This window comes from Pteropus alecto, unplaced genomic scaffold, assembly GCF_000325575.1.
Source record: "Pteropus alecto unplaced genomic scaffold, ASM32557v1 scaffold57, whole genome shotgun sequence".
NCBI lineage: Eukaryota > Metazoa > Chordata > Mammalia > Chiroptera > Pteropodidae > Pteropus > Pteropus alecto.
This window is the reverse complement of record NW_006442508.1, coordinates 8,570,598-8,587,165: the sequence shown is the minus strand read 5'-3', so window position 1 is coordinate 8,587,165 and position 16,568 is coordinate 8,570,598. Positions and strand designations below refer to the sequence as shown.

Sequence of the window (16,568 nt, the reverse complement as noted above, 5' to 3'; positions counted from 1 at the left end):
AGATAGATGATAGGTAGATAGATAGATAGATAGATAGATAGATACATACATACATACATACATACATACATACATACATAGATACATAGATACATAGATACATAGATGATAGATGATAGGTAGATAGAAGATAGATAGATAGATAGATAGATAGATAGATAGATAGATAGATAGACAGACAGATAGATAGATGATAGATAGAGGACAGATAGATACATAGATGATAGATAAATAATAGATAGATAGATGACAGATAGATAGATAGATAGATAGATAGATAGATAGATAGATAGATAGATAGATAGTTGATAGATAGATAGATGGTAAAGCAGCAAATAAATTTGGTTTAACTCCAGTCCTCCTTTGCAAATGAATAGGTGAAGACTTTGGCTAGGTGACCTTGAAGTACAGGTACTCTATCAACGCTTGCTCTGCCTTTAATTATCATTGACCCTCTGAGCCACCTCATGGGCCCATGCAAAGTCAGGACAGTAAAAAGACCTCCTCTGTTCCAATGTATAGCTCTACAAAATGCCTCTCCTGGCTCCTTATGCAGTGGCATCTTTGATTTTTCCATCTCTCTGCTCTGTGAAGTTTCTGGTCTATGTTGCATCCTGACAATATGAGCAGTTCTTATCAGCCATAGTAAATTTTGTAGATAAAAGAGCCATTTCCAAATCGAACATGATGAAATAAGACACACTCTCAGAGTTCTCCTTCCAGCTATTAGAGACGGGATTTTATTATTTTTAAATGGACCAAATACAAATGAGGCTGTTGGACTATGGTTCCCTTCTGTGACCTCTATTTAGTCTCATCATATAAATATTATTGGCAGTTTTGAGTCATATCTCAAATGCACAGAGAAAAATAGGCCTTAAACAGAACAACAAAAATCAAACCTTTCCATGAGAAATGCTACTCAGTTTTAACCCCCTGGTTTTCTCTGAATATAAGAATTTTCCTGTTTTTTTCAGCTAGAAGTCATTGGTTCTACCTCTAGAAACTCTAATGTGTGTTACCCATAACTCTTTCATGGCACCTACTCTGACTGTCTCCAAGTAGGACAAGCTCTGTGATGACAGGAGCCATGTCCCAAAGGCTCCTAGTGAAGTGCCTGGCCCAGAGCCGACATAGGTCACATGTCAGAGGACAGAATGGCTGCCAACAAGCTAAGGTTCACAGGGGAGAATGTGGGTGCCATCAGAGTCCCTTACGCTTAACCCAGACAAAGGAGAGAAGCAGTTTAATGCCTTGGACTCTTGGAAGAGAAAGGAGTATATGGTACAGCAATCAGGCTGTGCAACTTGTAACAGGAATTTGCCTAGAGCAAAACTGAGGATGTTTAAGGGAGAGAAGCAAGGAAACGTCAAGTGAAAAGTTCTAGCTCTCGCCATGTCTACTACTTGTGCTTGCCATAAATGTTAAATAGTCCTTCGGACCAAATTGTAACATCTTAAGAGATGAAAGAGGGAGGCTATTCTACCTCTATCATGTAACATGCTCTTGCTTTGAGGGTTTGTTATTTAAATGACAGGTCTAGTGCACCTCTCTTCATGGTACATATTTTGTGGGTATGAAATAAAGAAACAAGTTTCTGCCATTCTCTCATTCATTCTCTCTGTGTCTCCCCCTCATCCCCCTTCTCACATTTATTACACATTTCATACCAGATTCACATCCATGGAAAGAAAGACTCTCTGGTGCTAAGAGCTGTTTCTCAACACTGAATCCAGCTGTTCCCAAGAGTTAGAGCCAGGACAAACACATTAGCCCATTTTCCACCTTAGACTTCAAACGCTAGGAAAGAAAGTGCATCAAATAGAGCCTCCCTGAGAGCAATTTATAAGGTGGCTGGTGAGAGCCACGGACCCAGCCTTACAGGGAATTTATTTCCACGTAAATTGATACCAGGGTTATTTATTGGAGTATTCTGCCTGCCAACAACTTGATAGATGGTAAAGCATTTGAAAATCCAGTGAGAAATTTGTGCTTGAAAATGTGAATTAAATAGCTCTTGCAGACTGCTCCTTGACATTTTGGATTTTGCCTGGCAAGTTGATTTGTCATGTAAGTCTCAAATTTTCTCAACTTTTATGAGGTGGTTAGGTCATGAGACTTTGCCTGGTCCAAAGTGAATGTGATACAATATGCTGGCCTAGACACAAACCCGTCGCTGAAATCCCTCAAAATGTTGGAGTTTCCCTAAAGATAAACAAATTTAGGCTCAGCCATCAAAGTTTTGACTTGAATGTTTGCCACTTCTTATCTCTTAATAATTTTTGCTTCAGAAAGGTCCCAGAGATAATCTCATTAAAATAAGTGAGGCTTATAGTATACAGAAAGAGACAATTATTACAAAATACTCTTCCAAGAATTGAGTTTAGTTGGCTAATACCAAAGCTCGTGTCAACTTGCTTCATTATTGTTTCCTGGGCTTGTTGTTTTGTTCTGTTCTGACACAGGCTGTTTATGTGATGGGAAACACCAGGGAATTCAAGATGGGCAGAGGAACAGAAGGGCATGTACCTAGTTACTGGGGAGACCAGCATACATATGACTGAGCTTTATGTGAAGGAAAACGAGCGAAGGACTTGAACTCTCTTGTTGGGTCCTATTTGGTAGGATTTTCTCAACTTATGCAAAACAAATCAACGGGCTCACCATCTGCTGTGACATTTACAATAGATACTCTTATGGTGCTTCGGCAATTGTTTTCGAAGTTCATTTAATTTACAACTACCCAAATGATGACCCCTGAGTTTTAAGAGAGCCCTCAGGAGAGATATTTATTAATATAAGAATGTAAAGTCATGAGGGTTTGGGCTGGTCAGTGTTGGACAATAGTGGAGATCCGATTTCATTGATGGGGTTTCATTACCTAAGGTTTTTAAAACAAGGTCCTAGTTCCTGAGACTGGGAGTGAGTTATGTGCTGGGGGAAGGAAGATGCAGAGAGGCAGGAAGCAAATATTTCTACGCCCATTGTCTGAGGTCATGGAGAAGGATATGGACTTTCCATGGTCGCCTTTCATGATCTGACTTTTCTGTGGCCTGATAACCACACCTCTGAAAGAAGGCAGGCAGGCCAATGTCTAGCTCTGCTGTGATGGTGAGTGGTCAGGGGATGGGATGAAGAGAGGAGCCCCTACAACTTCTCGCTTCTCTACCTTCCTTGTTCCCAAACCTAGTCTTTTTGGGAAGACCTTTCTAATAAAATCTAGCCATATCTCAGCCACTATCAGCTTTTACTAAAGAGCTAGGTGAGGTCAGGTGGCTACTTCAGTGAGGGGTGGGGCACCAGGGAGCCCTGTTTATGTATGTTTCACAGGTCTAAGGTCTAGTCTATCTGTCTTGCAGATCTGGAGCCTCAGTAATCAGCAGTTCTGGAATAATGACTCATGCTCTCAAATACACATGAAACTCATCTGTGGCAGAAAGCCAATATATAAATTTATGGTATGGCATGGACCTTTCCAATAAGCAATATATTTTCTCTCAAGAGTCCAGACTAGAAGCCCCAGATCAAAGTGCTACCAAGGGTTGGTTTCTGGTGAGACTCTCTCCTTACTTAGCTTGCAGATGTCTCTCTTCTTGCTATGTTCTCATGTGGCTTTTTCTCTGTGCATGCACATCCCTGGGATTTTTTTTTTTTCTATTCTTATATAGACACTAGTCGTATTGAATTTAGGCCCACCCTAACACCCTCATTTAACTTTATCACCTCTTCGAAGATCTTCTTTCCAAATATATATATATAGCAGAGGGGACTAGTAGTCAGAATGAATAGTAGTCACATAAAAAATAAAAAACCAAGACAAAGACTGTGTTAGAACCTATTAAGTCATCCTTGTGTTTCTAAAGTGCTCGTCTTTTCCAATGTCCTAAATGTCTGAGACTATCAGACTCAGGGTTTCTCTTCCTGCAGTGGTAGTGTTGCTACCACCTACTCCATTTCTTGTTCTGTATTGTTTACCTTTGGTCTTAGACCTTTGGTCTGGGTTTCAACTGGACTACTATTTTATACTGTACACCCTGTTCTATCTGGAAAAGTTTTCAGACGTGGCTGTGTGCAATGGAGCCATTCATTGGATAAAGGATAACTTTAATATTCTTGTCAAATTACAAAGGGTAAAACCAAATTCACATTTTGGTAAGCCCCTGGTGCTGGATTCTTGGATGGAAGCTCTGAGAGTGGCTAATGTCTGTGTCTTATCATCTAGGCCAGTGAAAGGCGCGTTCACCTCATCGTGTCCCGCCAGGTTCGTCAGCAGAGTCCTGACATCTTTCAGGAAGCCAGATGGAGGAACAGTGGCAGTCAGTCCCTAAGGCCAGGGGACAGGAGCAACACTCCCAAGGTGAGGCTCAGCCAGAGTCTGTCCAGTGCTCCTGCAGAGAGCTGTTTCTTAGGAAGGCTGCAACTTTAACATTTCTAAGTGTCATCTTTGGACTTCATCACTTAAACACTATTTGACTTGTCTTGTAAAAGTAAAAGCCCAAAGTCCCTTCTTCCAAATCTGTTGAGATAACAGGTGTCTTCCATCTAAGCGGGAGAGAGGAAGGTGCAAAAGAGTTTTGGAACCTGATCTTGCGGACCTCATATGGAGACCTAATTTCTAATTTAAGCCAAATGTCATATTTTTTCAACAAGCATTTCGTTTAAGGACTGTTTTCATTCACTTTGGAATGAAACAAGAGGTTTACTTGGCTTCTGGTTTTTGAAGTTCCCAGCCTGCCTGAAAATTCATAATTCCTCTGCTATTCTTAGTTGTTTGTTTTTGCAGAAGGATCCAGAAGAATAATATAAACACTTGAAGTTCATGTAACATTAGGGAGTGGTGGGGATTGGGGCAAACCCGAGAGCACATGTCCATCTCATGGAATTTGAATCTAGAAAAAAATTTAAACTATGGATGAAGCAGAATACATTTGTAGGCAGAAGGCATCCCTCAGGCCAGCAATTTGCAGCCTCTCTTTAAATGAGTGGATTCAGCCCCATTTCTACTTTTGTCTGTGGCTAATATCAGAGGCAGTGTGGTAACCTCTCCATTTGGATGGGTGTCTTAAGCAACACAAACTTTGTTTAGATCAGCTTTAGAGTCCTATTGTGTTGGCTTGGCACCCTACTGTGATAGCAATGAGTTTCTAGCCATCATTTCTTCCAGGATCTGGTTTCATTAAATCACCTGTAACTTTAAAAAAATTCTTATAGGTAGTCCATTCTTTTTGCTACAAAACTTTGGGAATGCCAACATTCCACATCAGGCTGTTTATTTGGAATAACTCAAGATGTTGAGTTGTTGAACAATGTATGCAGAAACAATAATCAAAATTTTGATTGTGGAACATCTCTGCTTTGCAGACTGTTAATTACACAGCCTACGAAGCTACACCACCTCCCCTTTCTCCAGCCAGCCTTGCCCCATAAACCCTTAAATTCCAGGTTTATTCACAATAAGCAATCTAGACAGACCAAGTACCACCTGCTAAAAATTTTATGGATAAAATAAGGACTTGCTGGTATCTTTTCACTAATAAATACCATTAGTGTGTTTAAATTTAATTGATGCTATTAATGGAAAATCAGTTTATTTGCTTAATTAGTTTTAATCTAACTAATTATAGTTTAATTAACTATTCTAGTTCATTAAAGCACTAAAAATGAGGCTTCCACCAGCACTGTGGTTTTATAATCTCTTCCTCCTAACTAGCATGAATCATGGAAAGAGCTAGGATGGGCTGATCAAATTTTTGCTGCAACTCTCTGTCATGTGTTCAATTATTGGAAAACATACATAACAAACTGGCCTAGTGGGAAATTGTAATTATTTTCATTTTAATTTATAGTTCTTGGCCCATTTAAGTGGATAAATATTTCCTTTGTTTTCCTAAAGGAGTATGTGGCCAAATGTGTACATTATTCAATGAATATTTATTCACAACAAAATAATTAAAGACTCACTAATTCCTATAACTGGAGTGACAGGAGAGAACTCAGTGTAACTTCTGGAATATTTCATAAAGCATATATTTAGTTAACACTTTTTTTAACCAAAGTATTCTCAGGTAGAAGTTATATCTTCCATTTGGTTACATTTGTTTTAGCCACAGGTTTTTGCAGTATGTGAACATTCTTACCCATTTCAAAGACAAGATCAAAGGAAGCTTGAGTGATTACATGATTACAAATCTCATAAGCTAATTATTATCAGAAAAACAAATAATAAAAAATGTTCAAGCTTATTACATAGAAAGGCAATTATTGTAAATATTGATAAAACCCAGTATTGACAGAATTGTGGGAAATCAGTATTTTCACAATGTATTGGTGAGATTATAAATGATAGAACTGTTTCAAAGGTAATCAATATCTATCAAAATGTAAAATGCCAAGGCTCTTTCATTTAGCCATTGTACTTCTAGGACATTAGCCTAAAGAAACAGTTACACAAATGCACAAGATATGTGTGTCTAAGGATGTTCACAGTGTCATTGTTTAATTTTGCAGAAAATTATAAACAACCTAAATGGTCATTAGTGTGGGGTATGATATATCCACAGGAAGCACCAGGCAGCTGTTGCACACACACACACACACACACAAATTTTCCAGAGCAGTCCATACTGTGTTTTAGACTTCACCTTGGAAGACAGAGCAACTACCCTTACAATAGCCCTGTCCCCCATGTAGAAATAATGAAATTAAGCCCTTCTTTGTACAGATCAGGGGTAAATGCTTTATGACTATCCCCAGGAATGCACTGAAACAAGGCAGCCAGTAAGAATCTGAGTTTAGAACTCTTGTCGAGTTGGGGCATTTCAGAACTGCCTGCATCTCCAAGCAGGGCTGTTTTGAGAGATGTTTGTGATTAAAGGGCCACCCTGCATCTAACTGATTTTCAGAAGGGAAAGGTCACGTACTGTGAATGGATCTTGAAAGCCCCTCTAAATCTATCCCCTTGGCCTCAGCCGGAGTGCTGGGGCCATTGTGTTCATAGCATTATTTGTCTTTTGAAATTTTTCTCTGAAGAAAGTCCTATTTCAGTTTTACCACCCTCATCTGATAACCATTCTCTTCAAGGCTCCTTAAAATTCCAAGGTTTATAAACACAACACAGAACTTACAAGTACTAATTGTAACATACACCTTGCCATAATTATTCATAACTTCTGATTTATTATTCTGTTACTACCAAAAACAGTTTGAGGCAATTTGTAATTTATCCATCTGTTTATTCAACAAACATGTATTTACTATCTTCAGTGTGCTAAATTCTATCTATGTTCAGTGCTAGGGATACAGTAATAGGTCATTAGTGTATACAATAAGGCCATTAAAACAGACGTGGGTAAGTAAAACCATAGGAAATCATGAGATAATAAATGCACAAAAAGCCTAGGCTTATCTTGCTTCATAAAGAAGTGTTTACCCTGTGTATCAATCGTTCTATATGATGTAAACCATCGTATGTATGAGTTTATTTAATTATAATTCATCTGATTTGTTGAACAGATAATATATTCACAGGCTTCAAATGGAAAATCTATTAAGAAGTCTCTCACCTCCCTCTACCCCATGAAACTTTTTCTTCCAGAGTTTCTTTATGAAACTACAAATAAAAATTCTCATCTCTCCCTTTTTTAAAACAAAAGGTAGTACACTTACATTTTGTTTTGTACCTTGATTTTAGTGTTTTAAAATTTGTCTTTCTTTATATACAACTGTAAGCTGTTTTGAGCAGTAGACTTCTTTGAGGTTTGATTGTGTTATATTTATTTGCAGTGCACCTGCCCACAGTCTTAGTCCCCAAGGTCACTGCACCAGCAGAGAATATATTTTTAGAAAAGTATATATTGATAGGTATTCATTGAAAAACAGTGCCCTTGACCTATATTATTGCTTCAAGATAATGTTGCATGTAGCTTTGCATGTTTTTAGTCTGTGTTGTGGACCAAAATCAGTTCTTAATTTGCTATTCAAGTGTATGCTATATTTTTATGTGTATATATTTTTATGTAATGAAGTAAGAGTACAACTGACTGCATATTATTTAAAAATGCTAAAGCAAGAGTAAAGATGCCAAAGGGGGGGAACCTAGATATTGGTGTTTCTAGCATATCTATGAAATCCATTATTTTTCTTTGAGGATTTCTAGGATTACCTGCATAAATTAAACTAGGACTATTTAAAACAGCAACTACTTTTTTTAGAAAAATTCTATATTTATGAATGACAAGAGTTTTATGAAATAGTAACTCACTACTATCAGGAATATATGAGTCACTTGAAAAATTCTGGGTACTGTTCACTTTTTAAGCTAATATTTCTCCAGTGGTCTCCAACCTTCCATTTTCACTGGTCCTAATTGAAATGTAAAATTTCTCTTGAGTCAGCTTATAGAATTTGGAAAAATGTTAACTCTGAGGGTGGGGGGCAAAGCAGGGGTTCTCTACATGTATCTCTCGGTGAGACCAAACACCGTCGTATATTTATGCAGTTTTGGTAGTTTTTATGTGGAGGAAATGCAAACCCACTCGTGAACAAATGTGACGTGTTTGTTTTTCTGTCTATGCCTTTAGCCTCTCCATCCTGCGGTCACTTGTCACGAGAAGGTGATAAGTGTCCGAAAAGACCCTAGCGAATCTCTTGGCATGACCGTTGCAGGCGGAGCAACACATAGGGAGTGGGATTTGCCTATCTATGTCATCAGTGTTGAGCCTGGAGGAGTCATAAGCAGAGATGGAAGAATAAAAACAGGTAAAAAGTAAAGAGACAATGTTCTGGGGCAGCAGAGTGTTAAAAGGAATTAGCAATTTACTGGATTAAGTAACTGTTTCCAGAATTAATGAGAAGATGTGAGTTATCTGGCCAGGATATGTTATCCATGGACTATGATTAATTTGAGTATAATTGCTGAACTGGATTTCTGTGATGTTGCCATCTTGCTTGCTAGTCAAGCAAGTACCTACAAACTATGCCAAGAATAGCTAAATGGCATAATTTGGTTCCATTCATTCTTAGTGATTCTTTGCTAGATTGATCCAGTGATGAAACTACTTATGAATTGTTCCATTTTATGGATTGGAGAAATAATTTGATAAGATTTTGGTTGAATAAATATTAAGTAGAAGTGCCATGCTATAGGTACTTTCCTACTGGTGAAAATTATTTCATTACTTTAATCTTATGTATCTTGGACCTCTTTGAATGAAGGACATGTCATATGTGTATCCTTAATAATACTGTCAATTCACATGAAGAGGTAGCTCAGATGGTTGAGTAATTATATCATTTAAGGGTTCATATTCAAAAGATAAAATATTAAGTTTCTGAAGTACAATTGCTAAACCTGTGGAGCCACAGGGGGATGGCATGTTAAGGGACTCAGTTGGCCGACTTAATGGTGTTTCTTTTGGGGTCAGGAGGGACTCGAGGCCTTTCCCATCTTTCTCCTATCTTTTTACTCTTGCTATGGTTATTATGTGTAAAAAAAGATATGCTTGTGGATGGAGAATAATGAGGTCAACCAAGAAGTGACTTGTGAGAGAACATGAGCAGAGGATTATATGATGTAATGAGATGGTCCAGCACATAGTAGATACTTAACCAATGGTAGTTTCTTAGCAGCTTTGCTATGAATAGAAATGTTGTTAATCCTTCTTTCCACCTCTTTAAGAACAGAGTCCCAGGCCCATTTTTCTTAACTGCTATAACTGCTATAGACTCCTCTGCCAGATACTCTCAGGAATCGTTTCTTATTCATTCATTTAACATTTATTAAAGGTGCCTACCACATGCTAAGCTCTGTGCAGGTGCTAAGAGCTTTTGCCAAGTACTTTCTCTTTGTGCTAAAAACAAAAAATGGAGTGGAAAAGTAGGTTTTCTTTTATTAAATGGTAAACAAAGCTAACTTTTCTCTCTCCCTCTCTTTCTTGGCAAGAGTCAAACATCAATGAGTATGCTTTAGAAACCTCCAAGCACAACTTACCAATGCTTTGGAACATGCACATAGTTCACCATTTACTATTTGAGAACCCAGCCTCATATCAACACGAGGCTAATGACATGTCCCTCACCCTTACTGCTTCCCTGCCCCTTTGCACTTTACACAGAAGTTCCTATCTGTACTCTAAGGGTGGCTTCTGCTTCTCTGGCCATTAGGTGACATTTTGTTAAATGTGAATGGGATTGAACTAACAGAGGTCAGCCGGAGCGAGGCTGTCACATTATTGAAAAGCACATCCTCCTCAGTGGTTCTTAAAGCTTTGGAAGTCAAACAATGTGAGCCCCAGGAAGACAACAGCAGCCTAGCAGCCCTGGACTCTAACCACAACGCGGCCCCGTCCGGCGACTGGTCCCCCTCCTGGGTCATGTGGCTGGAACTACCACGGTAAGTGCCAATGTGACAACCTGGGGAGTTATGGGAGAAAACAATTACATTTCTTAGACCACTCTTCTACTCTCTTGGACTGATTCATGGCACTAGCATCTTAATGAACCCCAGGCTTGATTGTGGGACTATATGAAATAATACTTTTTTTTTTTTTTTTTTTACTGAAAATGCATACAGACATCCTAGTGCAGGGACGAAAGCCTGGATATTGAAACATTCAGCATTCACATTGAGGGGCCCACAGAGCTGCCATGTACCGTTGTTTTGATTGTCCATGCTACAAGCAGCTTAGCTAACAAGGAAGAGGCTGAAATCCAGCCTGTGTACACATACTCTGGAACTGGGGAAGGATCAACCTCTCCCTCATTTGCTAGTAGCAGCCCTAGGAACATGCATGGAGCATGACTCTCTTCTAGGATTTTACCTCTTTAGCTTTTGGGTGGCCCTGGCTCAACATAAAGCAATGCAGAACACTTTGCCTTCACCCACGTTTAAGCATGTGTTAAGGATGTGTCTCAAGTCTCCTCTCCTTTATTTCTACACTTGTGATGTTCTTGTACAACTTCAGGAAGCAGCTGGGTTGTCATTTTAGTGAGATGTAACTAGAGTCTTATAGTGAAGTCATTTAATTCTCAAAGACACTAGGATTTGAGGGGTAGCCTTGCTAAATGGCTATATACAGAAGTTAAATATTTAGAGGACGGATATATTGGGGTTTGCTCACCCACATTAGAACATAAACTCCTGGCCTTTAAAAGATTGTCTTACTAATTTTAAGTACATGATTCATATGTTAAATATCAGAGTCACTGAAGATGATATGCTGGCTAGGATTAAAAGCAGGATGTTTAGTTTTAGTACATTTTTCTTGAGGGTGGAGATAGGTCGAGTCTCTCATTTTCTCTTTAAAAATTTTTACATGCGGTTTAAAAAAACATCTCCGACTCAAATACAAACTGACCTAGATTCCTTTTTGACCCTTCACTAATTGATACATTTTAAATGAGTGCATATTTAAACAGTTGAAAACAGCACCGGGGCAGTTTAAAATCTTTAAACATTTTAGAATCAAGACTGGGTGGAAGTGTTAAACTGACTTAAATCTTTCTGAAGATGAAATCTCTTAATACAGATCATTTTTTTGTGTGTGCTTGAAAGCTACTGTTATATGATCAAGGTTTATATAAGATGGCAAATGTAAGATTCTTTTTACTCCCAATACAACCAAATGAATGGCTTTCTTTCCCTCACCTTTTGTCACTTGGCCTTGGGAGAGCACATCTGCTCTTGCCAGTTGTCTGGATTTTACTCATTTCCTTTAAAAGAGTAGAAAGGCAGCATGAAGTAGTGCTTAAGGAAGCTCTGCTAACAGCCGGCCTGCTTATTTCTGGTATTCCCGTGTGGAATGTGTGGTTTGCCCATCAGTGGACCACTGTGGACCCCAAGGCTCCTCCATCAGCTTGGTCTGCACTCTACAGCTGTGGGCATCCTCTCTTCCATCTTCCTTGACTTCCACTGCCTTTGGCAGTTCTCCCTCATTATCTAGTGACTCGGTTTTAAGATGGAATTTGCATTTGTTTTCAAGTCTCCAAGGTGTTAATTTTTAAAAGAAATGATACAACTAAAACAGTAGGAATATCAATTGTTTATTTTCACAATCATGCTGCATAACAACCAGCTGTAAAAACCTATCAGTAGCAGACAACAACGTATATATTTAGCCATGAGTCTGTGGGTCTCAGCTAGAGTCTGTAGGCTAAGCTAGATTGATCCTGGCTCGCCATGTTTAGGTATTAAGGATTTGGCTGGCCGTGGTAAAAATCCCACTAATCTTATGGCTGACTCCAGAATCAGAATAGGAAGGTACCACGAAATTATGTAATCAGGGGCATAAATACTAGGACAACTTGGGGCCATTAATGCAATTATTCTGTCACAGTAAGGAAGAATGAGGAGCTGTTAGTTGTTCTAGACATGCTGCATTTGAGATACCAGTGGGACTTCCAAGTATGATAAACATGTCTAGAACAGAAATTCCCAATGTTTTTGTCTCAAGACCCCATACACATTTATGAAGTACTGATGATCCTAAAGAGCTTTCGTTTATATAGGTTGTATCTAATATTTATTATAAATTAATCTGAGAAATTTTATTCACTTAAAATAATAAACCCCATTATATGTTAACATAAATAACATCTTTTATGAGAAAAGCAATATTTTTTAAAAAATTAGTGAGAAGAGTGGGATTGCTGTGTATTTTTCACAAACCTCTTTAATGTTTGGCTTAATAGGACTCTCATATCTACTTCTGCATTCAATTTGTTGCCAGATCGCCTATCATGTGTTCTCTAGAACATGCCATTGTATGCTTATAAGAAAATGAGAGTGAAAGGCAAATAATGTCTATTATGATAAAAAATGTCTTTTTGATCTCCAGACCCTGAAAGGCACATAATTTGTGAACCACACTTAGGTAATGTAGGGACTCAAGTGAAATATGGAATCCTGCTGAGGAAAGAGAAGCCCCTGAAGGAGATTAAAGTAACAACTCATGAAAAAACAAAAACAAAACAAAAAAATATAGATAGCTTTAAGAGCAACCCAAGAGTTCACCATACTCACCAACTCCTATCAACAGTTTAAATTACTTTCGAGATAACCATAATTTTCTTATTTGGAAAAACTACTAAATTCCTTGCTACTCTTTATACTTTGCCAATTCTTCTTTAATTAGGCCTAAATTTAGAGAATGAGTTCAGAATAGGAAAAAAGCTCACATTTAAATGAGTTTAACAAATGTTAATGACCAACTTCATCATTTAACAAAACATTGCACAAGAGACTTTTTATTGGTTTTTCAAAAAGTAGTTGCTATTTAAAGGTACAGCTTATAAACAAAACAATCATCTCTCAATTTTTATCAACATGAAAATGTTAATTTTCTTTCAAACCAGTCCCTGGACTGGGGCAATTTAAAGTCAAATCCAGCTCCTGACATACAACCTGTGTCCTAACTGTAACACAGTTTGCACTTAGCCTGCACCTATGTAAACACTGATCCAACTGCTACTGAATAGTAAAAGAAATCATTTCCTCAATCTAATTTCTATTTTAGCTGGGTGCTACTCATTTACAGACCTGCGGTCTCTTTCTCCCATTCCATTTATAACCTGCTATTCCACTTACTGCCAGTGTTCTCTCTTCCAATATAAGTCATTCTTATAATGTTTAAATGTGCAATTCCCATTCACTATGCCTGCATGCTTCTTTATAACTTTTATCAAATATGTAGAACTACATATAAACTGATATTTTTCAAAAGTCAAAATAAGGGTAGGTTTAAATTTTTTTCAGAGATTAATCATTTATTCAAAGAATTTTTACCTTCATTAAAATTTATATCACGTAAATAAAAATATGACATCTGTAAGTATGCTTAAATTTGATTCACCAATAAAGATTTAGGCATTTTCAACTTTTTGTTAAATAAAAATTGAGGCATTAAATCTTTAAGCCAAAAATGATTCCTTCCTAATAGACATCTAAACAAAACGGTGTCATTTTTTTTAAAGGTGTTTAGCTATGGAAAACAAGTTCAATGAGAAAAGGCCAGCTAATACCACAAAGATCAACGGGCTATGACAATTTTGAGTGAGACCTGTCCACTGTTATTTAGCTTAAAAAATAATGCCAATAAAGAAAATGGGAGATGAATCACAATTATTAACTATGAGTTCAACTTCATGAATTCAACTTAAATATGCATATACATTGATTACATTCTATTTCAGGTACCTGTATAACTGTAAAGATGTCATTTTACGAAGAAACACAGCTGGAAGCCTGGGCTTCTGCATTGTAGGTGGTTACGAAGAATACAATGGGAACAAACCTTTTTTTATCAAATCTATTGTGGAAGGAACACCAGCATACAATGATGGAAGAATTAGGTAATAATAACCACTTAAAAAACTTATATTCAAATATTTTGTTTTATACATGTAAAAGCTTGGCCCCACTTGAAATAAGGTATGTATTTATTATACCTTTGTTATTGGTAGGAAGTTAAAAACATTTATGTAGCATTCAATTTCTATGAAATCCAAAATGATTACAGTTACCCTGGGTCCCATAACAGCAACTTGCTATAACTTTAGCATCCCTTCTAACACAAACTGACTGGATAGAGAATTTGCAGAATTTAAAAGGAGGAAAAAAAACCTTAATTAGCAGTAATGTAATAACTAAAATCGACAGATGTAGGAAAAACTAGAACCACCAAGTAAACTTGCATTAACTTCAGTTACAGATTAAAATGTTAATCATATATATCTTTTTTTTTTTTTTTTTAGATGTGGTGATATTCTTCTTGCTGTCAATGGTAGAAGTACATCTGGAATGATACATGCTTGCTTGGCAAGGATGCTGAAAGAACTTAAAGGAAAAATTACTCTCACTATTGTTTCTTGGCCTGGCACTTTTTTATAGAATTAATGGTGGGTCACAGAAAAATAAGAAATCACAAATAAGCTATGTTGAAACAATATATTTATCTTGTCAATTTTTATATTTAAAGGATACATTGTAAAAATGTAAGCTTTAATGTCAGGAAAAGTATCTAATGAAAACCAGTTACACCTCAGAAAATATAATTCTCAAAACAAACATTATTAATTGTTTTTATTCAGTGTGGATTTCTCATTACTCTACAACTTTACGTTTATATTTTTCTATTTAATAAAAAGCTCTTAAACAGCTGAAATTGTTTGTATGCTCCCACTGAATTTGAATCATACAATTAAATAAAAAATCTGGTATATGCCAAAGTCTGCAAAGGGTACATTCTGGGTATTTTAAAAACAATTTACAGCCAGAGGATTTTAAAAGTGTATTGCTGAAAAATGTTCATCAAATGAAAAATAAATATTTTTCAAAAATTATAGTTGTCTTTTAGTATGTGATACTAAACTCATTTCTAATATCACTATTTAAAAGGTCCTAGTAATTCTTTCAAAACTATGTTACCGTCACATGCTTCCTAAGGATTAACTCACAGAATTATAAACTTAGATTTTTCTTAGATTTAATAGGAAATGACTAAAGCTCTTATCATTCATTTTTATTCACAATATAGTTAATAACTGTATAAAACCTCTGCATGCTGCTCAATCAATGAGCCTTGGAAAAAGTATCAAGAAAGGCCTAACCAGCTTGATCCTGGCTCACACTGATGGCCATGAGGGAAATCAAATTTGTGTCATAGTGACAAGTGTCCATGTACACGCTAAAAACTACACTTAGAGTAAATTATTTCACAGAGGCCACCCAAATACCTTTATATTTTACTAATTTGGATATAAAAATTCCCCATTTAATTTCACCATAAACCCAGATTTAGAAGAGTGAAAACTTGCTATCAAAAAGTTGTGATATCAAAACTGTATGAGCTCTTCAATATGCTAAGCTACAGTTAACACAGCAGCAATAATAAAAGACTAGTTTTAATCTCAAGACTCAAAGGTGCCTTTTGATGACTTTTGCAGTGCAACCTCTTGAGAGTCAAGTTATTTGATTAACTCAAGAACACTATTGCCAAGATGGAACCTTGACCTTTATCAGATACTGGTTATGTACACAGCTAAACATAGCTCTTTAAATTCCCTGCTGAATGACTCATTCACATTACTTTCTTGGATATAAAGTCATTGCTCTTATTTTTAAATATTACAAGACAAAGATTTTTAACTTAACATGAAAAATTCACTTTTATTTTGGGAAAAAAAAGTTTTCATACTAACAGAAGATTAAAGGCAAATTTCTTAAACATTATCCAGAAAAATAACAAGATTTATAGTATCTATTTCTGGCACTAATATACACAAAGGTTATACCATGCCTATTCTGCAGGTGTAGCTTCAGTGCTCTCCTGTTCAGGGGCAGGCTCACTGCCAGTTTCTTTTCCTTCTTTGCTTCTTTTAGATTTTTTGTGCTTGTGTCTCCTGTGACTGTCTCCTTCTTCACTTTCATGGCGACGTCTACTATTACTGAAAAAAAAAAAGGTATACTCAAACATTTTTAAGAACACACAAGTAGTGACAAAATCAATCCACGTTGTCTAGGTAAATTCTCAACACTGGGTTTTAAATAATCCATTCTTTTTCTTTTTCTCAAA

At 36.8% G+C, this 16,568-nt stretch overlaps 2 protein-coding genes across 15 annotated transcripts in view; one reads left to right on the top strand and one right to left on the bottom strand.

Moving 5' to 3' along the window:
- The window catches only part of LNX1 (ligand of numb-protein X 1), a 103,684-nt gene extending 88,348 nt beyond the window's left edge, over window positions 1-15,336 (top strand). The window contains exons 6-10 of one of the 2 annotated variants that reach the window (XM_006922501.3): window positions 4,223-4,357; window positions 8,580-8,757; window positions 10,162-10,390; window positions 14,188-14,346; window positions 14,749-15,336. In XM_006922501.3, the coding sequence (XP_006922563.1) occupies window positions 4,223-4,357; window positions 8,580-8,757; window positions 10,162-10,390; window positions 14,188-14,346; window positions 14,749-14,884 (837 nt within the window). In that variant the 3' untranslated portion in view covers window positions 14,885-15,336. The remainder of the gene's footprint in view (window positions 1-4,222; window positions 4,358-8,579; window positions 8,758-10,161; window positions 10,391-14,187; window positions 14,347-14,748) is intronic. The other variant, XM_006922500.3, reaches the window with a different exon arrangement.
- Window positions 14,928-16,568, bottom strand: part of FIP1L1 (factor interacting with PAPOLA and CPSF1) — a 73,587-nt gene continuing 71,946 nt past the window's right edge. For all 13 annotated transcript variants that reach the window (XM_006922495.3, XM_015597577.2, XM_006922499.3 and 10 more), the window contains one exon: window positions 14,928-16,440. In XM_006922495.3, the coding sequence (XP_006922557.1) occupies window positions 16,293-16,440 (148 nt within the window). In that variant the 3' untranslated portion in view covers window positions 14,928-16,292. The remainder of the gene's footprint in view (window positions 16,441-16,568) is intronic.